The 25,910-nt window shown below is 47.2% G+C and overlaps 2 protein-coding genes across 2 annotated transcripts; one reads left to right on the top strand and one right to left on the bottom strand.

The window, feature by feature from the left end:
* Window positions 1-2,201: 2,201 nt before the first annotated feature.
* LOC118581419 (lipocalin-like) lies at window positions 2,202-5,412 on the top strand. The gene is made up of 5 exons (XM_036183523.1): window positions 2,202-2,306; window positions 2,966-3,102; window positions 3,875-3,948; window positions 4,148-4,255; window positions 5,189-5,412. The coding sequence occupies exons 1-5, from the start codon at window positions 2,202-2,204 to the stop codon at window positions 5,410-5,412; spliced, it is 648 nt and encodes a 215-aa protein (XP_036039416.1).
* A 6,728-nt stretch (window positions 5,413-12,140) lies between these two features.
* On the bottom strand, window positions 12,141-24,661 carry Glt6d1 (glycosyltransferase 6 domain containing 1). Its single transcript, XM_036183378.1, has 4 exons — window positions 24,588-24,661; window positions 19,865-19,912; window positions 13,308-13,445; window positions 12,141-12,901 (listed from the first exon to the last, which is right to left on the bottom strand). Exons 1-4 carry the CDS (start codon window positions 24,659-24,661, stop codon window positions 12,232-12,234), a joined length of 930 nt encoding a protein of 309 aa, XP_036039271.1. The 3' UTR covers window positions 12,141-12,231.
* Window positions 24,662-25,910: the final 1,249 nt, after the last annotated feature.

Genomic DNA, 25,910 nt, shown 5'->3' with positions numbered 1-25,910 from the left:
AGTATAGCAGCCAGGGTTTGTGAAGGCTGCTGCACCCAGGGCCCAGCCTGAATTAGAACACCAGGTGGGCTCAGGAAGACTCAGGCTCTCTCCAGGGTTCTGGGGTGCATGTACATGTATCCTGGCACACATCTTGTGTGTGTGCGTGCATGTGTACCTCTGCACACACTATATTCCTCTCCACTTCTATGCCAGTTAAGCTCACTCTGTGCTTTGCTTGAAACCCCTGCTCTGCACATACCCTTGCATGGCTTTGCTGAGCAAAGCAGCACTCCCCTTCCCAGGGGCCTTCTGGATCCAGGCTCTTCCCTCAGTTCCATCTCCTAGCTTCTCAGAATGCCTCTTCACACCCCCAAGAGGGCAGAGTGAGCCCCATTAACCCATGGGGCTCACCATAGCAGTACAAAGTGTGGAGAGACTCCATAGGTCCCTTAAAACTATCGCCCTAGGAATCACACCCCAAGGTGGGGCCAAGGGCTCAGGGCTTGGTGAACTTGGAGGAATATGGCCCCGATGGAGAGCTTGGTCAATCAATCATGTTGCTCTCTTGGGTGTGCAAGGCCCAGGAGATAGGGACAGCAGGGTGATGGGAGGGAGGAGGCTGGGCCCTGGGAGGAGGGGACAGAGAGAAACTTCAGGACACTGATCTGGAGCCTTGTGTTTCCCTAGGTTATGGCAGTTCCTGAGATCAGCCACAGGGCAGCTGCATTCCCCAGGTCCAGGTCTGTGCAACCCAAGAGTCAGCCTTCCTCTCTTGGTACTTCTCCTGTCTGTCAACTCCGACCCACCCTACCCCGTGTAATAAATGAACTCAGCATCTGCTCCTGGCCTCTGGTTCCTTCTCGTCTGTACCCAAAGGCCACAGGGACCTACCTTAGAGAGGAGTGGTATCCACCTAGTTTCTGACAGAGTGAGGCAGGATGGTGTCCCCAGGTAGAAATCTCATGCCCAGGGCAGCAGCTGGGCTCTGGGGGCCTCAGGGAGTTCTGGAGCAGGTAAACCTGAATGACCCAAGGAGAGGGAGGAGTTGACATTGCCACCTTCCTAGAGTCCTTGCCCAACCTCCTTTCCTAGAACCTGGACCAGCTCTTACTATAGGAACAGCCAAGGCCAGGTCAGCCATGGGCAGGGACTTTTGTCCTCTAGGATATGAAGAACACATCATGAGGTCTCTCAAGTCCTGAGTCTTTGTATCTGTGTCTAGGAGTGGAGGATAGGACCTCACCTAAGAGAACTATGCATAGACACAAAGATCATGCAGGGCAGGCGAGGTCTTCCCTGGCTGGGCTTCTGACCTTCCCCAACAACTGATTGTTTCCTGCCTTAGAAGTCATTGACTGTAAGTCAACTTAATCATGAAGTTAAGAAGCAGGCAAGTGCCTGGCTGATGTTAGCTAACTCAACGCCAGTGAGAAGCTGGACCTCTGGTTACCCAGTGACAAGCTATTCCTGCACCAAACCCAAAAATGGAGCTGGTCCCTGGGCTCAGTTCTCTAGAGTATCCCCAAGCCAAAGCCAGGTCCCTGAAGAACAAAAGAGGTCAAGGCCCGGGACAAGGCCAGAGAAGGAGACAGTGCAGAGGAAGGGGTCACATTTGGCATGAGCTAACCTGCAGTCTGACTCTAAAGCAAAGGAAGGCACTAGAAAAGTGGCCACCCCACGCTGTCCTGGATTCATGGGGCAGAGTGGCCATGAGATGGGAAGAGAGCATTGGTGAGAGACATTCATAATAAACAGGTACAGCCCACACTGGCGGGGCACTCACACTCCTCAAGTGCTGTCCAGGGAGACTATCTGAATGTACCTGTGCTCCCATTACACCTAGGGAAGTGTGAGGTGTGAGGTGAGCAAGGATGTAGGAGAGAGAGTCCTTCCACTCCCGCTCTTGTGGATGGACACACCAGGAAGATGGCGGACCTAGGGACAAGGGGCTACACCCTGAGGGAGTGACAGACACGCCTGGTCTTCTGGAGCCTAACCATCAGGCTCTCCCTGGACTCCTAGGACAGACTTGCAATGTGGTTAAGCCGCCCCAACAAGCTCACCGTGTTTTTGCCTCACTGACTTGAGCAGTACCGAGCTTTGGTTCAGTCCTAGGAGACAGCAAGGCAGGTCAGCAACTGCTTAGGAGAAGTGGGCTACTTAAGATGTTCTCAGAGATGGGGAGCTACTGGGACCTGCTGCTCTTGGTCCCAGGTGCCATGACACTGGCGAGGGGGTGGCTGCTGTTCTTGGCTTTCAACCTTAACCTGGCCCAGAAGAATCTGGAAGAGGTGCCAGTGCAGACAGACTTTGATTCACGTAAGGTAAGCGTCATGGCCAGGCCCAGACTCAGTGGTGGGATTAGGACTGGGTACAGCGTCACACTGCAAGTGTGCTTAGGTAGCCCAACTCTCTAGGATCATTCATTAATTCGGGTAATTGAAGCTGATGGTCCAAGGGCAGACCCGGAGGCTGTAGAGCCTTGGCTGTACAAACAGAGCCAGAGCCGAGATGACAGGTCCCCACTAGAGTGACATGGATCACAAAATGTGTCCTGGTCTCCTGCCTCTGCCTGTCCATCTCTGGGTCTTGGTGCCTAGAATCAGATGTGGGGACAGTGGGTAGTACAGGATGGGAGGGTTAGCGGGAGGGGTTCCAAGCCATGATGGCTCAGGAGAACAGAGCTCAGACAAGAGATAGGATGAATGAAGGGGGGCACTGCGGAAGAGAGGGGGGTCATTGGGAAGGGGACAGAGAGGGAAGGAAAGCTGGAAGAGGATGGAAGCAAATATTTCCAACTAGGAAGTCACAGCTTTACTCTTACCCCTAGAAGGTCACTGATATTGGGGCGTGGGGTTGGCCAGTGTACATCCTGAGCATGTGTGCCATCTACTGACTAGGCTTAGGGCTTTATCATTTGTACACTGAGACCAGAATCTCAATACTAGCCTTCTCTCTGGTCCCCATGCCCACACTCCCACAGGTGGAAGGACACTGGCTTACCATCCAGCTGGCCACTAGCCACAGGGACCTGATCTTGCCCACTGACCCCCTGAGACTTTCTCTCCATTCCATTGAGACCAGAGACAGTGGGGATGTGGACTTTGTGCTGTTTGAGAAGTAAGTGCCTGTGGTAATGTAACTCTTATCTCTTGCCCAGAGCCGTGAGGGGGTCAGCATGGGTGGCCAGAGGGACTGTGGTACTGTGCCAGGCTGTAGCTTGCAAAGTGTGTGCTCCAAGGCGTAAGAGAAAGAGCTGGCAGAAAGGACACATAGGCAGCTGCCCGGCCTGATTGACATGTCCTCCAAGATGCAGACCATGTGGTCCAGACTGTGGCCATGGAGGGAATCCCAAGTCTGGTTCTAGAATGTGCAATCCTTGTTATTTAAAAGTGGTGAAGTTTCCTGAGCTTGGTGGCACAGATCTTTCAGCCCAGCATTTGTGAAGTAGAAGCTGGATGACCAGGAGTTTAAGGTCATCCTTAGCTACAGAATGAGTCCAAGACCAGGTTGGACCCCAGGAGACATGAGCTTTGTCTGTATAGAATAAGAGCAGTCAGAGACAAACAAGTCAGGGTTGTGATCCCAAGACCCAACTCTCAGAGGGCAGTTTGGCCTCAACCTCTTCTGGAAGCCTGGTTTCATCCATGATGAATAGGATCCACTCACATTGAGTTGTACCCCTTTCCACTACTTCCAGGGGCCAGCTCCTGTGGCTACCACCCTGTCTCTCTACCTGTCTAGCCCTAATAAAGGTTGCTCCCAAACCCTGGGAACTGGGAATTGAGGAGGATTTCAGGGCTCTCCACCAGGGTCACCTCCAATGTTTCTCTGTGCCCTGGGCCAGCCACATTCTCGGGCTGAAGTGACTAGAAATGCCCCTTCTTTCTAGAGGAGAGGGAATATGCACAGGACTGAATGTTACCGTCCACCCAACGGAGCTCCCGGGCCAGTACCAAGGAACCTGTGAGTACTTCATGGGTGCTATGCTGCTGAGGGAGGTCCAGATGGGGAGTCCAGATACCCTTCACAGAGACCAGCACCTGGAGGAGCTACCAGTTTGGGGCAGGCTACCCACCCTCAGTAGTGTCACGTTCTCTGTGGGGAGGTGGAGTTCTGGGGACAAAGGGCAGAGGCATTATGTGTCGCACCTGGTTCTCCACAGTTGAGGAGGGCAGCATGCACGTCCGTTTCGTCAGCACCGACTACAACCACCTCATTCTTTATGTGCGCTTGGAGGACAACGAAGTCATCAACCTGTGGGCACTTCTGGGTAGGTGATGGCTCTCCCCAGTGCTAGCTGCTGTGTCTAGGAACTCTGGCTAGGTGTTGGTCACTCCTAGTCTGACCAGAGATTTTCTGTCTGAAAGAGGAGTTTCATGATGGCTATTGTGAGGGTGTAGCAGCTCAAAGCTGCAGCCAGGCATTCCACCACACAGGTACCATACGCCCTCCTTCAGTTACCCATTCACTCTCTTATTCTGCCCACTCGAGTGTCTGCTACAGTCTGGTGCTGTCCTGGGCTTAGTAGCAACTGGGTCCTTTCTGGTTTCTCGAAAGGGAAGTATCAGGGAGAAGGGTCTGAGGGGTTTACGAGGCGGTGTCAAGCAGCTGTTGCATCTAGAAGACTGGAGGTAGATGGGTGGGCCACAACCGGGGAGGGTCCTGGGTGACACTGAAGGTAGCCAAGAGCCTTGAGCTCCGAGAAGGATCAGGGTAGTGGGGGTGAGGGGAAGGGCAGGGTGACACAAATGTGAGCACAAAGGGGAGGTTGGGGCTCTCTGGGGTCTTCAGGTGGAGGACACAAGCCTCGCTTGTTTATTAGAAGGGCATTAGACTGCTGGAATCAGACCTGTCCCTGCCCCCACCCCTTTCCTGTGTTGGGGATGGGCCTCACAGTTTCTGCATCCTGGGCATGTGCTCCACCAACTGGGTCACGTTGGCTGCCCCAGACATGCTTTTAGAAGAGACAGCGAAGGGACTGTTGTGATCACTGGGAGAGGGAGATGCTGGGTCTGGAGGTAACCCAGGAAGTGGCACTGTGATCCGACCAACCTCAACCTACACCCTGTGACTCAGGAGACCAGTGTCAGGCAGCTGCTGGTCAGGGTCTCTGTACCCGGTGGGGCTCTGCTCCCTCCTTGTTTATCCAGGAGAACTGGGAGCTCAGAGAGCTTCATCCTCACTGCCAGCCATCTAATTTCAGCGAGAAGAATGCTTGAGGACCCTACGTGGCTGGCGAAATACCTGGTGTTTGTAGAGAAATTCCACCTTCAAAAGGCCCCCATCTTCAACATAGCTGGTAAGAGCTGTCCTCCAGCTGCTTCTCAGCTCTTTAAGGAGTGCCTCCCTTTCTTATCCACTCCATTATGCAATAACAACACAAGAACAGCCTTCATGATGTTGCTCTTCTGGCCAGACCTGTGCTAGATGCTTCCCCTGCCAGGCTTCAGGTGGTACCTTGAGACACAGTGATGAGGGTGCTTACTGACTCTATGCCATGGATGCGCTCAGGGATAGTCCAGAGTAATGGAAAGAGGCACGGTTAGGAAGGGGGCCTGGGTGTGGCCTAGAGCTCAGAGTCTCCTGACCCCAGCACTCAGCCTTTTTGCCCCATCACTCAGGGTGTCATTTAATTAATCAACAAACACACAACCATGTCTGTAGAACAAGACAGATTCAGGTCATACCTGAGAAGACATCAGCAGAGGATGAACAAGGCTGTGCTGGAGCCATTCCGTCAGGAACAGAGGCTGCGGGGGAAACCCAAGGCTCCCTGGAAGGGAGAACATGCTGAGGATGTGGGGTGGGGGGAGGGATGACCTTCTACCAGAGCACACAGGCTATGGTAGGATGTGGCCATCATGGGGGCTGAAGGACAGGAGGTAGGGCAGTCTCGGGGACTCAACATTTTCCTCTTGTGATTGGTTTCTTGACTGATTCGAAGGCAATCAAGTGAAGACCTTAATCCCACCCTTTCTCTCCCTCTCCACAGACCAGTGTCCTCCACAAAAGGGCCTAGATGAAGCCACTGCTTGAGGCTTCCTCCAGCCTGGCCCCTTCACCATCTGCTGATTCAGCCTCCCTTCCCCCTTCTCACCATGGCTAGCAGCTCTGGAAGGCCCTGTGCAGCCCCTAGGAGCCTGGAGCCTGGAGCCCAGAGCTGAGCCCTGCCTCCCTGGTCCTCCCCCATCCTCTTCCTCTCTGTGGTAACCAAGTTCCGTCAAACAACACAAAGGGACCCCCAAAGCTCCCTGGAGGCTTTAAAGCTATGAACTTGAAAGGAGGTGGGCAAATCTAGGTGTTCTTACAGAAAATGTCCCATTCTTGGGCACAGAAAATTTACTTAGGGGATGAAGAGTGGCCCAGAGACAGGGGGCTTGCCCAGCATGCTCAAAATCTGGCTTCTATCCATCTTTGGTTGCAGGCAAAAAAAGTAACTTGAATACATAGAGATGTGACATTCCTGTGTAACCTTCATGTTTTGGGAAACGTGCCCCTCACTCTGTAATAAATAAAAGAGACTGGTGGAAGTGAGCAGTTATTTTAATATACTGTTCTGTAAGAGGGGACTCCAGCATAGAGATGAGGTCAAAACAGCATAGCTGGTGTCTTAGTCACTGCTCTGTTGCTGTGAAAAGACACCATGACCAAGTCAACTACTATAAAAGAGAGCATTTGAGGTTTGATTACAGTTTCAGAGGCTTAGTCCATTATCATCACGATGGGAATCAGTCAGGCACGGCACTGGTATAGTAGCTGAGAGCTACATCCTAATCCACAAGGAGAGAGAAGCTGGGCCTGGTGTAGGCTCTTGAAATCTCAGAGCCCACCCTGTGGCTTACCAACAAGGCCACACCTCCCAATCCTCCCAATCCTTTCAAGCAGTTCCACTTTCTAGTGACTAAGCATTTATGTATACAAGCCCTGGGGACCATTCTTACCCAAACCACCCCAGCTGACATGCTGATGTGGCAGGAGACAGTGGTTTGTTTTGGTTTTATTTCTGGGTTTTTTGTGTTTGAAGTGTGTGTGTGTGTGTGTGTGTGTGTGTGTGTGTGTGTGAAAGAGAGGGAGGGAGGGAGGGAGGGAGGGAGAGAGAGAGAGAGAGAGAGAGAGAGAGAGAGAGAGAGAGAGAGAGAGAGAGAGAGAGCAGTACCATAGAAACCCAGAAGAGAGTTTCAGATCCCCTAGAGCTGGAGCTATAGAACAGATGGTTGTGATCCCCCAATATGGGTCCTGAGAATCGAGCTCAGGTCCTCTGCAAGAGCAGCCAGTGATCTTAAGCAGTGAGCCATCTTTCCAGCCTGAGGAAATACTTTAAAGTCTCTCATCACAAGAAACCCTGCTCTCTTTACCCATAGGCTGGCGCTCTTGTCACACTCTTCTGGAATACCCCCACTCCTTCCCAAATTCCCCATCCTATTGGCTCAGGACACAAAATCTTATCTAACGAATACTGCAGGGCTTGAGGCTGCCCCCTTTTCTCATTGTGAACTCAGTCATGTAGCAGGCTGCCTGCAACTTTCCAGCTCTCTGAGACAAGCTCCAGCTACTAGCTAGAAAGGAGAGGGGCCCAGAGCTTCCTTTTATTTGTAACTCTCATGAGCTCTAGGCATACTGAAACTGGGCCGTAATGGCTTAATTCTCACAATATGATAAAGATTTAATAAGCCCCAAGTTGCTCTACACACAAAGGAATTCAGTGTCTGGTTGCAAGCTCTCCTCCCTGAGGGAGACTGAAGAAGATCTACCCGCTCCTCACAGGGTACCAGTGGCAAACCTAAGTTCAGTCTGGAGGACTGGTGAGTTTATTTAGCTTACTTACAGAAGCCTGGGTGATCCCAAAGCAGCTGCACTGGAAAGTCTTTACCCAGTAGGGATGATGCTTCCCATAGCTTCATAAATGGAGGTCCTCTCAATTAACTACCCCTCCCATACACTCTAGCAACTCTCAAGACCCTGAGGACATACAATCAGGACAGAATTTGGATACAAATTCCCTTCTATGGGGAAATGTCAATAGTCAACAAGCCCAACTGTGATGGACCTTGCCAGTAGCAGCTGATCTGATGAAGATGGCAGCTGTTTTGCTCAGAGAACCTTATTCTACAACAGTTCCATGAAGGAATTCTTCTTAAATGGCAAAATGAATCTGAAGTTTCCAGGAAGGCATAAAAATTTTGAAAAGTCTTAAAAAGAAAAGTAGTGCATAGAGATTCATCCTTTCACCATAATGTAGAGAGAGGAGGCTGAGAATAATGTGGTATCAGCTCAGAACAGAAGAGAGACCAACAGAACCAGATGGGATTCCAAGCCATAAGCACACAGGAATGATGGGATATTAAGCCATGAGCATAATTGGACATCAACATGTAGAAGATTACAAATAGATCAGTATCTGTCACCATGCACAAAATTCAAGTCCAAGTGAATCAAAGACCTCAATATAAAACCAGTTACACTGAACCTGATAGAAGAGAAAGTAGGAAATAATCTTGAATGCATTGACACAAGAGACCACTTCCTAAATATAACACCAGCAGCACAGACACTGAAAACAATAAATAATAAATGGGACCTCCTGAAACTGAGAAGCTTCTGTAAGGTAAAGGATACAGCAAATAAGACAAAACAACAGCCTACAGAACGGAGAAAGATTTTCACCAACGTCACATCTGACAGAGGGATGATCTATAAATATATAAAGAATTAAAAAATAGACATCAAAATAATGAACAACCCAATTAAAAATGGGCTACAGAGCTAAACAGAGAATTCTCAAAGGAAGAATTTCAAATGGCCAAAAGACATTTAAGGAATTGTTCAGCATCCTTAGTCATCAAGGAGATGCAAATCAAAATGACTCTGAGATACCATCTTATACCTATCAGAATGGCTAAGATCAAAAACACTGATGCCAGCCTATGCTGGAGAGGATGTGGAGCAAAGGGAACACTCTTTCACTGTTGATGGGCGTGCAAACTGGTACAGCCACTTTGGAAATCAGTATCGTAGTTTCTCAGAAAATTGGGAATCAATCTACCTGGAGACCCAGCTATACCATTCTTGGGCATATACCCAAGGAATGCTCAATCATACCACAAGGACACATGCTCAACTATGTTCATAGCAGCACTATTTGTATAGCCAGAACCTGGAAACAACCTAGATGCCCGTCAACTGAAGAATGGATTAAGAAAATGTGGTTCATATACACAATGGAGTACTACTCAGCAGAGAAAAACAATGACAGCATGAAATTTGTAGGAAAATATCATCCTGAGTGTGGTAACCCAGACCCAGAAGAACAAACATGGTATTTATCCACTCATAAGCGGATACTGGAAGTAAAGCAAAGGATAACCAGACAACAACCCACAATTCCAGAGAAGCTAGCTAACAAGGATCACCCTGGGAAAGGGAAATAGATGAGATCTCCATGAGTAAACTGGGGATGAGAGGTGGGCAGTGGAGGGTAGGGGATGGGGGATGAGAATATAAGGGAATGGGATGGTTAAACTGGAACAGGGATGGAGTGGGAAAGCAAGGAAAGAGATACCATGATAGAGGGAGACATCATGGGGATAGAGAGAAACCCAGTGCTAGTGAAGCTGCCAGGAATCCCCAAGGATGACCCAGCTTGGACTACTAGAAATAGTGGAGAGGGTGCCTGAACTGAACTGGCTTACCCCACTGATCAGTTCGGTAAATACCCTAACTGTCATCACAGAGCTTTTCCCCAGTGACTGATGGAAGCAGATGCAGAGATCCACAACCAAACACCAGGCCAAGATCCAGGAGTCCAGTCAAAGAGAGAGAAGAGGGATTCTATGAGCAAGTGCATCAGGATCATGATGGGGAAACCTGCAGAGACAACCAAGCCAAACTAGTAGGAACTCATGAAAGTTGGATCAATGGCTGTGGAGCCTGCATGAGACTGACTAGGCCCTCTGCATGGTGAGACAGCTGTGTAGCCTGATCTGCTTGGGAGTCCCCCTGGCGGTGGGGTTAGAATCCATCCCTGGTGCATGAGGGGGCTTTTTGGAGTCTACTACATATGATGGGACACCTCGTGCAGCCTTGAACAGGGGGAAGGGCTTGGACTTGTCTCTACTGCATGGGCCTCCCCTTGCCTTCTTGTTGGGGGAAGTAGGGGGTGGGTTGAGAGGGGGAGGCTGGGGAGGTGGGAGGAGGGAAGAGGGAGATCTTTGATTGGTGTATAAAATGGATGAACATTTTCTTTAAAAAAAAATAAAACAAAAGCAAAAACAAACAGAAAAAGGATTTGACATTCAAAAAAAGGAAAACATTTTTGCAATGGAAAAAAACTCAAGCCAGCAACTCACAGAGTAATTTTAGAAGTCAAACATTTCAAGGTTCAGTTCTCAAAAAATATACCATTTTGATACTTCATGTTGAAAAATGTAAAAAAATATAGAAAGTATTTTCTGAAATTCTGTTTCTTTAAGAGCAGAAAATTTTGTATGTACTCCAACCCTCCTGCAGTTCATAACATGTGATGGTCTGGAATCTGAGCTGAGGTAGTTCACAGTTACTGGTGTGGTATGGTATAAGGGCACACACAGTGCAAAGAGAACATGTGTGTTCAGAACCAAGGCTGTGGTGGAGTCACATGACACAACAACCATATCCTGATGTGTTTGGATGTGATTTCCTGGTCATTGCATCTCCAGAAGTCTTTTACTGTTGCTAACTCAGGCATTTAGCCTTTTAAGGAGCTGAAGTGTCGACCACAGGAATTTGCTGTCCATCCTAGAGGCTGAAGTCTAGGTTTACCACGCCACCCATCCTGGAAGCAGTGGCTTCCTGCCTTCTCAGGATCTGGCTAGCCCTGATTTCCTTGCATTGCCTAAGCACTCTGGAGCACGCACGATCAGTGCTGCAGACACTGTTCACCCCAATGACTGGCTGGAGGCTGCCAAGGGCACCACTGTCATTCCCTGTCATCCTGGCATAGTGCCCTTACAGAGGAGCTCAGTGAACATAAAGTAAGCCAGGCATAGGGTGTACACCTGTAGTCCCAGCTCGCAGGAAGCAGAGGCAGAAGGAGGGCAAGTTTAGGGCCAGATTTGGCAAGTAATGAGAACATACTTGTTTGCAAAAAAGACAAAATAAGGGGTGGAGAGATGGCTCAGCAGTTAAGAACAATTGCTGTTCTTCCAGAGGAACTGAGTTCAATTCCCAGCACCCACATCAGGAGGCTCACAAGTGTCTGGAACTCTAGCTCCAGGGGATCCACCACCTCTTACCTCTGCTGGCCCCCTCACTCATGTGCACATTACTTCTCCACATATTTAAATCAAAAATAAAGTAAAATATTTTAAATCCCACCCCTCCTCCAAAAAAAAAGCAAAACAGAGCACAGATTTTAAAATGTCTTACTTGGCAAAGTGCTTGCCACACATGTAAGAGGATTTGAATTTGATCCCCAAAACCCATGTAAAACAGCTGGGCATGGTGGTGCACACTTCTAATCCAAGCACTGAGGAAGGAGAGGTAGGTGGATTCCTGAGGCTCACTGGCCAGCCAACCTAACCCACTTGGCAAGTTCTAGGTGACGTCAGAGACCCTGTCTCAAAACACAAAGTGTGTGGATCCTGAAGAATGACACCAGAGGTTGTTCTCTGGTCCTTATATACATGCATGCATACCTGCATATACACACAAACGTGCATGCATACCTGCATATACACACAAATGTGCATGCACATACATGCACACACAAATTAGCTTAAACCCCCTCTCTGTAACTGCATGTATTGGACATGCTTCCAGTTCATGTAGGTCCCACCACATTCTGGGCAGACTGGGACTGTGGGAGGAGGAGCTTGTCACAGCATCTCAACAACACACTATATATGTGACAACTGAGTGGATGGACATTTATTTTTTTTCTTCTATAGATGAATATTAAAGAATTTTTTATTTTGTGAAAAGATTTTTATTTGTAAACTAAAGCCTTCCCCCATTTAAATAAAATATGTTCAATAATTTCACATTGCCTACAACACCACTAACACTAGTTTGTGTATGGACATGAAATATCACCTTTTTATGCATCCTAGTTTCAGCCAAATTGGTTGATTCAAAATTGCAAGAAAGAATAATTGATTTGGATAGAGTATACATTATCAGGTCTCTGAAGTGTGAGTTTTTTAAAAGACATCCTATGTCTATAAGGAACTACTACTGTGGTTTATTCTTTAGCCCATAAACACTGGTACATCATAAGCTGTCTGTGGGATACTGAGCAATCTTCATGTTCCATACTTGTCGAGGGATGTTGAAGGTGGGGTCCCAACTGTACTCTGGGGATAGAAGCTTGGTGGGTTTGTTGAGAAAAAAATATTTGTTGAGGTATTTTTCATAGGTGCTGTTAAGTCCATTTTCTGCATCCCAAACAACACCTTTCAAGTATTCCTGAGTGAAGTCCAAAACCTGAAAGGGCACTCCACCTATAATGGTGCCAGCATAATAGAAGTCCCCTAGTCCAAAGGGAATGTAGGCTACTGACATAGGTCTCCTCTCATAGGGAAGATCCTTTGTCTTCCAGAAATACCACCAACCATGGAGCTGGGCTACAGACGTGCTCAGGGTCTCCACCCCAAACTCATTCTGGAAGACCAGGTTGGCACTCATGATGAAGAGGAAGTCCACCTCATATTTTATGTGCTCCTGGATGTGCTCAGCCAAGATTTTCATGCGCATGAGGTCAAAGTTGCTCCACCACCTCTCCTCACCTATCACGTGTATTTGAAAGGATTGCAGAGGGTTGTAGTCTGTTTCAGGTAACTGCAGGTGCCTATCCACCATGACGTAGAAGATCACCCTATAGCCAGGCATGAAGAACTTTCTAGCTGATTGCAAGAACGGGTCCAGGTACTGGTCAGTGAGACTGGGAACACACAGAACAAGAAACTTAAGTTTCTAAACGGAATGGGTGCCCTTGAATGTGCTGACAAGAGAGGTGTCCTTGATACTAAAAAACTCCAATAGATCAGGGTAGAGATGTTGGGTCTAAAGATCCACCAACCTGGTTAATAAGTCCATAGGCCTGACAATGGCCATGAAATTTTAGAACTACTGAGTCAGAGCTGAGTGGGGCATTGGTTAAGAACTCTCAAGTGGCCTTATGGATTCAGCCTTGGTCTAGGGACTAATCATAGCAAATTCTATTTCGTATGCTCAGCAGTAGTTAGTGATCACAAAAGAGGTCATGAAGCTCTTTGGGGGCAAAACATCTATGGATGCTGAACCACATTTTCCAAGATAAAATGGGCATCTACCTTCACAGCATCTACCTGCCAACAGCAAACACAGCCAAGCCCACGGTGGTGTTCTGCTTTCTGTAATATTTCTCCAGAGCCTCTCTGTCAAAGGTGCCTTCCCATATGACTGGGGCCAGCCAGTCTGTGGTGGTGATGACATCCATACGTCTCCTATGGGACACACAAAAGCAGAAATAAAATATGACAGCATGGTTCAACAGTCGAAAACCAACACAAGCCACCATGTGGAAAGCCAAAGAACAGCCACATGTTGGGTATCATTGCATGCCTGCAATGATGGGTACCCAATGGCAGATGCTAACCCTGCAATGGTACTGACTAGATGCCAATCAGATGTGACAAACTCTAGTTTGCTCACATGACCCTGGCAATGCCCCTCCTCAGGTGAGTGCTAGCTTTCTTCTTATTCTTCATGTTGACACACAACTAGCAAGTGGCTGAGCTGGAGTAGCCACAATGCCCCCAGCCGGTCTAGCCTCAGCCCTTGTGTTCTCCTCCTAAGCCTGGGACTATTTATCTTGAGAGCTGGTTACAGCTTAATCAATTTTAGAAAATAGACAGCTCAGGGTCAGAACCCTGTCATACTCTTGGTTTTGCCTGAAGCCAGTACTGTAGGCGGGATCCTGGCTTCCATCCCTGACCTCCGTTTTCTCGCTCTGTGTACCCTGTGGTGTTCTAAACTCATGGTTTAAGTTGTCTGTGTCATCCAACAAGAGTGAGGTAGATTAGACTTGCACTCAATACCGAGGAAATAGAAGGATTAGGACATGCCAAGAAGGTAAGGCATTTAAAAATTAATGTAAGTCACAGTTTCAGAAGCTAAAGAAAAATCACACACCCAAATCATTCAACACAGGAGAAACATTATAGAGCCTGTCACCTATTCACGATATTATAAAGAAACTTTCAGAAAAAGATGGAATGGTTGCCTCATCTTGATTTTTTTTAAATCTACATGGCCTGTGGGTGTGGTGGTGTATACCTTTAATTTGGGGAGACAGAGAAAGGTGGATCTCTATGAGTCTGAGAGTAGCTTGGTCTACATAGTGCTTTCAGGCTAGCCAAGACTGCATAGTGAGATCCTGTCTAAAAAAACATCTATAAAAGTCCTACAGCTAACATGTTTAATAGTTGAAGGCTGGCTTCTTCCTCCTGAAGATCAAGAACATGACAAGGATGACCCCCATACTGCTCTTCAACACAGGGGCAGAAGCTGTGGCTGCTGCAGCAAAGGCAAGAAAAGGAAATCAAGGCATCACATTGGAAATGAGAAAAATAATACTCATCATAATACAATCATCCATACTTAATCATCTACCTGGAAAATCCTAAGAAGAAGAACACCTAGAATTGATATGTGAATTAGAGAGAGAATTCACCAGATTAGTTCCTAAACATTAACCCTGTGTCTATGCATTAACAACGAGTATGTAGAAATACAGAAGATGCTTGCTGAGATCCAAGTTCAGTTCCCAGCATCCACATCAGGCTGCTCACAACCTACTGTAACTCCAGCTCCAGGGGATCCAACACCCTCTTTTGGCCTCTATAAGCACCTGCATTCACTTCCCCAGTGTGTGTGTGTAATTCTATAGCTGACAAGTGGTTCCACAATGCCACAGTTGGGCCACAAATTTCTCCATGTCCTAATGATTCTTACTGTCTAGCTTTTATAATCTACCCAGCCTGTGCTCTTCCCATATTGTTGGTGTGAAGTGGTACCTTGTTGTGGTTTCGATTTGCATTCCCCTGATGATTAATGTTGATAAAGCATATTCTGTGTCTCTCTTAGGCATAAATATATCCTCCTTGAAGAAATGGTGTCCAGATCTTTGGCCCATTTTTACTGCTTTTTGTTGCTTAATAGTAAGAGCTGCTTATTAATTCAGAATACTAGGTTTTTATCAGATGTGTAACTTGAAAATATTTTTCTATAGTGCAGATTGTCTCTTCACTTTTGTTTTTTGTGTTTCCTGACAGGGTTTCTCTTTGTAACCCAGGCTTCTTTTCTTCACATGGTTTACAACATTTTTAGTTCCAATTAAGTCCAAATTATCTGTATTTCCTTCTATCTGTACCAGGCTAAGAAAATTCCTCCCCTCCTAGAGCACTGGGTGTTTATGCTGTTAAAAAGTGTTGGACTTTATCAAATGCTTTTTTCTACATAATAAGATGGTCATGTGGGATTTTTTTTTTCAAATTATACCGATACACTGTTTTTGCATGGGCTGATCTTGTCCACTGAGTGTCTGAGATCACTGTTTCTCCTGTCTGCTGGCATCTGCTGCTGAGGACCTCTGTGGATTTGTTATTTCACTTAGCGTACTTTCAGCTCTGGCTGTTTTGTGTAATGATGACTGTATCCTAACAGCTGTTCTCTGTTTGGTAGGCTTTGTTTTCACATTTTCCTTTTGCTTTTGTGCACACTAGAACTGATTAAAACTTGTCAGTGGAAAGGCAGTCTCCTCCTGGGATGTCTACTGATTCTTCTCCTTCCCCTATGAGGAACAACAGGATTCTTTTTTTGCATGCTTTAATTGAAAAAAAAAAATTTAGATGGTAACTCAAAAGATCAGGCTTTCCTTCCCATCCGGGTGTTTTTTCTTTTGTTTGTTAGCTTAATAGGTCACAACTGATGGGGTGATTTCCCATAAATGCTTGGTCTCAGTAAATTACCCATTCTACCATGAGGCCCTATGCACAAGCTGAGGCATGCCGCTGTCACACAGCCAGGCTGCAGGCAGTGAACTCTACTTTACCTCACACATCCTGCTTGCACAGAGCCTGTGCCAACCAGAGGTGGGGGCTCAGAATTTGCTCAATGTCTTTTCTGAACTCACAGCCTTCCACACAGTTCGTTTTCAGTCCTGAGTGTTGGATATTTGCCAAGCTTTCCAAAGCCCCCATGGATAGTTACAGGCCAGCTTTTCTTCTCAAACCCTTTGCTCATCTATTATTTGCTTCACTGTCCCGCCTTTGGTAGTGGCTAAACCAATGCCTGTCCTTGTAGTGGGAGCTGCCAGACAGGTGAGATAGTGGGTTCTCTGAGCTTGAGGCTGTGAGGGTGTCCTCCTTCTTGCCCTCCCACACCATATGAAGATTGTTGTTCTCTAAGGCCATCGTGGAGCAGGAGCTTGGCTCGGGGACCAGGGCACTAAGTAAATACCCCAAACATCATTGTCCTCCCACAGGCCCAGGAAAGCAGAGTCTGTTCTTCCTTTTTCCTCATTAGTCTATGTGGAGGACAGAGCCTTACACCTTCGTCTCTGCTGATGTTACTCAAGAGATAGTTTTCATGCCCATGCAACTGGCAAGTGCAAAAGAACAGAGAGATCTTTGGGAATTTATACAGGACACTGCCCTGGGAGACTATCTCTACAAACTGTATCCCTCTAAGTCATATATCAAAGTCCTAACTTTTGCATATGATGGATGGTATTTGGAGGTGAGGCCTTATGAGTCATTGGGGTTTGAGTCCTTGTGAAGAGAGATAAGAGAGTAGCTTGCTCTGCTTCCTGTCTTGGCCACACCAGGGCAGTGTGGAAGCCATCTGCAAGCCAGGAAGAGGCTTCTCTGGATCCTGATCCTGCTGTTGCCCGGCCATGAACTAAGCTTTCAGTGCAAAGGGAAGTCCCTCTGCCTAAACCACCCAGTTATGGCAGCCAGAGAGGTGTCCATCACCTGCCCTACCTCCTTGGTTCCAGGCGAGGAGGCTCAGAGCACTGGGCTCAATGGCGAACCACTCAGGGCCGTGGGCAGAATGGCGAAAGGTTAACTGGTTGTTTCAACCCTGGACGGTCACACAGACAACAAAATCTACTACAGCGATGATAAAATTTGGGAAATCTTAACAGTGCTTTGGGCGAGGAGTCCAGAATACCACAAGCATGAAGTTACAAACCACTACAATGGGCTTGTTCTGAATATGTCCCATAATCTGGATATAAGATTAAATATACATAAAAGGAGAAAAGAAAGTCTAATCAACCAGGATCACATGATTGGTCTTTGGGACTCAGGATGGTGATTATGTTAGAGGTGATGGCAGGTCAAGGGAACAGGAAGGGCAAAAAGTCAGACACAGTGACAGGAAATTGTAGTTTTTGTTTGTTTGCTTGTTTTTCAAGACAGGGTTTCTCTGTGTAGCTGTGCCTGGAACTCACTTGGTAGACCAGGCTGGCCACAAACTCACAGAGATCTGCCTGGCTCTGCCTCCCGAGCACTGGGATTAAAGGCGTGTGCCACCACCGCCCGGTGAAATTGTAGTTTTTATTTCATTTTGTTGTTGTTGTCGTCTTGTTTGTTTGGGAGACAGAGTTTCTCTGTGTATTCCTGGATATCCTGAAACTCACTCTGTAGCCCAGGCTGGCCTCAAACTCACAGAGATCCGCCTGCCTCTGCCTCCCAAGTGCTGGGATTAAAAATGTGCGCCACAACCACCATGCTCATTTTTTTTTCTAAAGCAAATTAGCGGGTAGGAACTAGTTTTATGGGTAAAATCTTGGGTTTATGGGTTTAATCTTGTAAACATGAGGAGCAGAGTTCAACATGCAGTACCCATGCAAAGCTCAGTTGTGCATGCTTGTAGTCCCAGAGCAAGAAAGGTAGAGCCAGGAGGAGCCCTGGAGCTGGAAAGCCAGGTAGTCCAGCCAAGTCAGCCAAATCAACAGGCTCTGGGTTCCTTCCGTGAGAGACCTGAGAACAACACTCAAGGTTGCCCTCCAGCCTCTAGACAGATGAGCACACATGTACACCAGCACACACATGAACATGTGTACACACACTAACAGATGATATGAGTGGAGTTGTGGGGGACAATCCTAAGAGCTGCCATGACTGTGGAGGAGGGCTAACCTAACTCTGTGCATCTGAGGTGCACTCAAAGTGCTCATAGGTCAAAGGAACTCACGAAAAATGAACAATAGCTAAAAAGAGTTCACATCACAACTACGGAGACACAGACTGGGTTGAGAGAGTTTAACAAGCTGTTTCACCAAGAATAAAGTGTCGGTAATATTTTGTGCCCTGTTAATAAGAAAATAGAGTTGTACGATTAGTAAAGAGAAACAGCAGTGTTACACCAACTTTTAAACATCATAGTGTCCGATTCAAAGACTCCATTTTAGAAATTTGTCCTGTGGATAAACACATACCTGTGTACAAACTCCATTCAGGGTCCTTCACCTTGCTTATCAAACACCAACCGAGAACCAGCACCCATGGGGAAGTTGATTACCAAGCTGCTGTAGCACAAAGCACATCACACACACACACACACACACACACACACACACACACACACACTCCCAAGAAGATGGTTATTGATAAAGTGCTTGCCAACCACCGAGCGTGGCCAGAGTTCAATCCCTGCCATCCACATGAAAAAGGGGAAATCAACAGCTATGGGACCAGCCGGGTGGTGCAAAGAGTGGAGATGTTTGCTGCAAAACCCGGTGACCTGAGTTTGATCCCCAAGAGCTACATGGTGAAAGGAGAGAGCTGACCACTGCAAGTTGTCCTCCGATCCCGACATGTATGCCAGAGCACACACACACACACACACACACACACACACACACACACACATGCACTCATACACACACACACACACACACACATGCACTCATACACGCACACACACACAAATATAAAACAAAACAACAACAGGTGTGGTGTCACTTGTTTATAAACCCTAACCCCTGGGAAGCAGCAACAGATGGATCCCTCAAACTTACTGGCCAGCCAATCTAGCCAATCAGTGAACTCAAGGTTCAGTGAGACGCCCATCTCAAAATCCAAGGTGGAGGGTGATCAAGGAAGACACTTGGTGTGAACACTGGCCTCAACATGCACAAAGAAGCAAAGAAAAAGAAAGATACACACAGGTAGAGAAACAGTCACTTCATCATGGGAGGTGCCCACACCAATGCTGAACCTGAGTTCATGGCTAACCTTGCTGGTTCCCTGAGGGCAGAGGGTGTTAGGAAGGTCAGTAGTTGCCTTTTTCTTTTGCTTCCAGATGAACCTTAGGGAAACCTGGATAAGCCTCAGACCTGACTGTTTTAGCCACCATCAGCTTTTGTTTGCTGAGTTTAAGCCACCAGTGACGGATACAGTTGCAGACATGTAGTCAAGGTGATATGGGTTGATCATGCATGTTAAGACACCAGCAGCCTCACGACCTTACCACCTCTCCACCTCCATCAGGCACCAGCACCCATGAACCCCAGGCAGAAGAGGAAGATTTGAGACTGGCTGTCCATCTCTACACACCAATGCCTAGTGAACACACCTTTGCTCTTTGAAACAGTCCTCTCAGCCATGGCTGTCCCACAGGGGCAGAAGCAAGAACCTGCCTCAAATCTCCTTCGCTGAAGAATCAGGAAGGTTAACTGTGAACCCAGGCCAAGGTACCAAATTCCTTCACAGTATCGGGACTTCTTGTTTCTGGGAGCTTTCCTAGGCTTGTGTTAGAATGGTGGAAACATACTACTACTTCCAGATGCCCTGGCAGAGCTATGGTTGTGTTGAAACTGTCGCCTCAAAGCAACACGTGTCTTTGTTCTTACCTGGGGTTAAACCAATCTGAGAGCAGAAGTTCCTCTTCCTGGTGGTTCCTGGTACAAAGAGCAGCAGGTTATTGTGGCATCTGTTTGCTCAGCCAGCCCTTACCCACTGAGCTCACACAAAGCAGTCTCAGCTCTGTGGCTCTTCCCATGTCCTCATTGCCTAGCCTCAGCTTTCAGTGGCTTTGGGACAGGGCAGTGGTAGAGCTCTAGGGTCACAGGGCTGAGGAAGCAGCTGGGAGAGCAGGTGTCTCCTGGTCTGGAAGGGGACAAGCTGGTCTAGGGAACAGATGAAGGGAATTGGAGGAGAGGTCACAAACAGCAGAATGAAGAGAAAGGTACCTTGGTGGAAGGAGAAAAAGGTCACTAGAGAGTATAAACTCAAAAAGAGTTATTTAAATGGTATAAAGAGGTCAGGAGGAGTTGATGTATTCACCTTTGATTCCCTCCACCTCTTTTTCTATGAGACAAGGTCTTACCATGTAGCCCTGGCTGACTTGGAACTCACTGTGTAGACCAGGATGACCTTCAGTTCACAGAGATCCACCTGCTTCTGTCTCTGGAGTGCTGGGATTAAAGGTCTATCCACTACATCCAGCTACCATGATCCTTTTACATGCAGATGTTTCTAGCTATGGGGGTGATGTAAGTGTTACAGCTCTGGAGAGAAAGGCATCCTGGCCCTGCTTCTGCTTCTGGAGTGCTAGGATTAAAGGTGTATCCACTATGCCCAGCCACCTTGATCCTTTTAAGTGCAGATGCTTCTAGCTTACTATGGGATGACACCCAGACAATCACACTGCAAGTGGAGATCTTGGCTGTTGGAAAAGCACCTTAACCCCATGACAGTAGCTTAACTCAGCCCACCTTTGATGACCTCAGAACAGTCAGAGGCCTACAACTGAGCCAAGTCACCCACACTCAGCCTGCCATGTTAGAAAGTGAGGAAGGATTCAGGAGTTTCCTGCATCTGGACCAACAGTGGAAAAAAGAATGGCCATCCAGGAGCTCTTTCCCACCACAGGTGAAGAGTCAGGGCCATCACTGTCTTAGTTTGTGTTTTGTTGCTCTGGAGAGACACCATGACCATGGCAACTCTTATAAAGGAAAACATTTAACTGGGGCTGGCTTACAGTTTCAGAGGTTTAGTCCATTATCATCATGGCAGGAAACATGGCGGCATGCAGGTAGACCTGGTGCTGGAGCAGTAACTGAGAGTTCTACATCTGGATCCACAGGCAGCAGGAAGTGACTAAACAACTAGCCAGGCTTGAGCATCTGAGACTTCAAATCCTGACCCACTAGTGATACACTTCCTCCAACAAAGCCACACCTACTCCAACAAGGCCACACCTACTCCAACAAGGCCACACCTACTCCAACAAGGCCACACCTACTCCAACAAGGCCACACCTCCTCCAACAAGGCCACACCTACTCCAACAAGGCCACACCTCTCCAAAAATGCCTCTCCCCATGGGCCTATGGGCACCATTTTTATTCTAACCACCACACTCTCATTAATTATTTAGTTTAACCACCTGCCTGGCAGCTTCCCATGTACCACCGGGGGTGTTCTGTAACAGAACTGACCTCCAGAGCTCGTCATTTTCTGATGTGATCTGACACGGCCTTGCACAGATACCCTATCACCAAATAGACTGCCTCCCAGGACAGACTGTCAAAATTCCATAGCACAAGAAGGCCCTTATCAGACAACACATGACAAGTGAGGAACTTTCTAAAAACCATCAAGTTGGGGGTGCTGGAGAATGGCTCAATGGTTAGAAACACTTGGTGTTCTAGACCTGAGCTCAGTTCCCAGAATCCATGTCAGGTGGCTCACAATGGTCTGTGACTCCAGGACATCCAAGACCAGAGCCACAGGCACCTGCACATGCCCACATACAGTCATGTACACATACACTAAGCTAAAAATAATTTTTTAAATGTTTTTTTAAGGGCTGGAGAGACGGCTCAGAGGTTAAGAGCACTGGCTGTTCTTCCAGAGGTCCTGAATTCAGTTCCCAGCAACCACATGTGGATTACAACCATCTATAATGAGATCTGGTGTCCTCTTCTGGTTTGCAGGCAGAACACAATATACATAATAAATAAATACTTTTTTAAATGTTTTTTTTTAAAAAGCCACCATGTTTCAGTGTGTTGACCCCGTTCATTTCTAGATCTAGGACAGACATCGTGGCTACTAGAGTGGCCTGACCTAAAGAACCTGCTCCCCACAGAGACACTCCAACAGTGAAGTCATGTCCTGGTCCTGAGGAGGTCCCACTGGTGCTAAGCCAATGAGCCAGTGATGATCCTTGAGCTTCTGAACTGTCAGTTTCTTCTTAGCAGGGGTGTAGCAACCCAAAACTACACAGCCAGTTTCTTTAGATCCAGCCAGGATCACATTTTCAGTCCATCACACACCCAGCAAAACTATACTCAACATCTGCTGGTGCTGGAGTCTCCAGGTCTCTCTGACCTGGAGACTCCAGGGGCTTGGAACCACGTGGGCTAGACTAAAACCTCCCCGAAATGGATAAGCCTCTCCTCCTTAACCCCCAAGTCCTCTCCCTCTGGGAGGCATTGCCCCTGTTTGAAAAAAGACAGCTGGGAGGTTTTTCCTCATACGATCCTATCCCAAGAGTCCAGCAGTAAATACTATGCCTCATGTTCTGTCTCTATAGAAACCTTGTAGCACACACACTCATACACGTGTGCATGTGCATACACTGGTACACACATGCACACATAAGTGTATGCTCACACACATATACTCACATGTATTCACATACACACTACAATACCTATGACCTACATACACATAGGGAGACCTGGCCACCTCTAGAGACTTGTTTATTTTTCCATCCCCAGCCTCTGTCATCATTAGAATCTCTGGCCCTGACACTTTTGTCCTCCAGTTTATAGAACAAATGTTCACACAGTGGAGAGCGACATCTTGAGAGGGCACCTTCTCTGAGGAGAAGGTTTGCCAGAAGAAATACAGGGAACCATAGAATGTGAGTTTGGAAAAAAAAAAACAAAAAACAGTGGATGGGGGCTGGAGAGATGGCCTAGCAGTTAACAGAGCTGGCTGCTCTTCCTGAGGACCTGGGCTCAATTCTCAGCACCCACACGGTCTGTAACTCGGGTTCCAGGGGACCTGAGACCCTCTTCTTGCCTCTGCTGGGACCAGGCACACATGTGATAAACAAATATACATGCAAACAAAACACATAAAATAAAAATAAATAAAAGATAAGCAATGACTATGTTGAATGTCTGTTTCAGTTATTTTATGGGATGTACTTCTATGAACATGATGTGCAGTCTATCAGGTGTGACTGGGTAGCTTCTGTTTCTGTCTGCTAAATACATCAGGTCTGCCAGTACCCACACAATCAAGGATTTACACTCCAAGTACAGCAACCTGAGCAAAAATAAAACAGGCAAAGAAATCAAATGCCCATTTTATTATGAAAGATGTATAGATGGAGGCCTTAGTTTTTTAAGGTATTCTTTCATGATAGGACTGTCTTCCTTTCTTTCTTTTTTGAAACAGGGTTTTGCTGGGTAGTGATGGCACACACCTTTAACCTCAGCACTCGAGAGGCAGAAGCAAACAGAGACCAGCCTGGTCTACAGAGCTACTTCTAAGACAATGCTACACACTGAAACCTTTCTCAAACACACACACACACACACACACACACACACACACACACACACACAGAGAGAGAGAGAGAGAGAGAGAGAGAGAGAGAGAGAGAGAGAGGGAGGGAGGGAGGGAGAGGGAGGGAGAGAGAGAGAGAGAGAGAGAGAGAGAGAGAGAGAGAGAGAGAGAGAGAGATTGATTCACAGATTGATTCACTATGTATCCCTGACTAGCCTGGAACTTTCTGGCTAGCCTCTAACTCAAAGAGATCCACCTGCCTTTGCCTTGCAAGTTCTGGGACTAAAGGCATTTGCCTTTATTCTTGGCTTTGCTTTTCTAGTGGCACTCAGAAACATTGTTATTTATAAATAGTTCCAGGAAGAGGCATATAGGCGATAGGAGTTAAAGGTTTCTAGGAAAAAGGTGTTGGCAGGTTAACAGATATTACTCTAGCAGGATGGTTTTAGTTTTGTCTATATAAGATGCTAATTTGCCACCTTTAATCCCAGCACTCAGGAGGCAGAGTGGATCTCTGTGAGTTTGAGGTTAGCCTGGTCTAGAAAGTGAGCTCCAGGACAATCAGAGCTGTTACACTGAGAAATCCTGTCTCAAAAACAAACAAACAAACAAAAAAGTAGCCAAATTTGGAACTCTGAGGTAGTTTATAATTGTTGTAATTAAATGTAATTGTAGTTCAGTTTTGGCCCAGTGACTAAGCTCTTGCCTGGCACACACTCTAGGCCCCATTCTATCCCCAGCACCACAGTAATAACAGCACTCTCCTCTGCCTGACTCCGTTTTCATGACATTGTCATGTAACATGAAATTCTGTAGTGTATGAAATACCCCTGTGGGCAAGCATTTCCAGCATCTGAAATGGAGCCTGGGACAAGAAACTCAGCAAATGTCCCCCTGGCATCTGAAAATCAAAGAATTAAAATATACACAGCATCCACTAGGGAGGAGGTAACTTCTGGTTCACTCGTGTGTTAATGGCATCTTTGGATGAGATTCAGCGTTTAAACCACCATGGCCTTCCTGCAGGTTGTGGTTCATCAAGATTTACCTGAAGTAGACCTTAGCCATCAGCAGCAGGAAGAGGCAGGAAATCAACATTAGCATTCTCTTTTTGGCACTCATTTCTTCCTGGGGAAGGGAAGGAAACAGAGGTTCTAAGTGTCGGTTAAACAGACCCACTGCATCCCAACACCCCCAACAGTGGGTTAGTGTCTGCACACATTTGGACACTAACTCAACAGCTCCCTCTAGAATATTCAGTGAGAGGGATTAAGGTCATCTCCATTCTACCTGAAGTGTCTTTGAAGTGATCCTCAAAGATCTGGAATGTGCTGACTCTCCTGTGTTTCCTGGAGAAGCAAGTCTGTGTGTGTGTGTGTGTGTGTGTGTGTGTGTGTGTGTGTGTGTGTGTGTGGTGTTGTGTGTGTATCTCTGTGTATGTCTGTGTGTGTGCGTGTATGTCTGTGTGGTGTTGTGTGTGTGTCTGTGTGTGTATGTATGTGTGTGCATGTGTGAGTGTGTGTACGTGTGTATATGTGTGTGTGTGTGTGTGTGTGTGTGTGTGTGTGGTGTTGTGCACAGAGGCTGTTGTTGGGGATCTTCAGTTGCTCTCCACCTTACTTTTTGAGGCAGGGTCTCTCTGAGCCCAAGCTTTTCTTTTCACCTAAGCCAGAAAGCTCTGGAATCCACCTGCTTCAGCCCCCTTAGTGCTAGGATTCCAGCCATGTACCACATCCAGCTTTTACATGGGTACCAGGAATCGAGCTAAGGTTCCTATGCTTGCTCAATAACCACTTGACTCCCCAGCCTAGAAGTCCGTCTTGTTCCCATGAAATAACTGCCGTGAATCCCTATCGTGTGTTCATGGCAACAGGGTGGGATCATGACGATGAGGTAGGTCATCCTAAACCCATAAATTCTACCCTCAAAGTTGACTTTGTCATTTCTTTCCTAGTAGGCACGGTGAGACCAACCAAGTGGGGCTGTTCACACAGACTGTAAAGAGGGTCAGTGGCTGCATCAATGGCAGGAAGCTCCAGAGCTGAAATCTGAGCTCCAGTTGGCATGGAGCCTAGGTTGGAGGTTTCACATGGATCTGTTTGAACACTGTGTCTGACATGCCATATGGCAGCGTGCCAGCCTGTGGTGGAGGGCTCTGATGACCTGCTCCTGAGGCAGAGGTTGGGGAAGGTGGGGCTGGCCCTGAGTTGAACTGGGTTTTAAGTGCCCAGAACACACCAGCTTTGGAAGACAAGCACAGCATGAAAACGCAGAAGGTTAAGGGGCTCCTTCGTAATCCTACATTGCTTATTTACTGATGTGATGACAGTCTGGGTGTTGTAGTCCAGATGTAGAAACTCATGAAATACAT

Source organism: Onychomys torridus, chromosome 4 (assembly GCF_903995425.1).
Source record: "Onychomys torridus chromosome 4, mOncTor1.1, whole genome shotgun sequence".
Lineage (NCBI taxonomy): Eukaryota > Metazoa > Chordata > Mammalia > Rodentia > Cricetidae > Onychomys > Onychomys torridus.
This window is presented reverse-complemented; position numbering and strand designations above follow the sequence as displayed.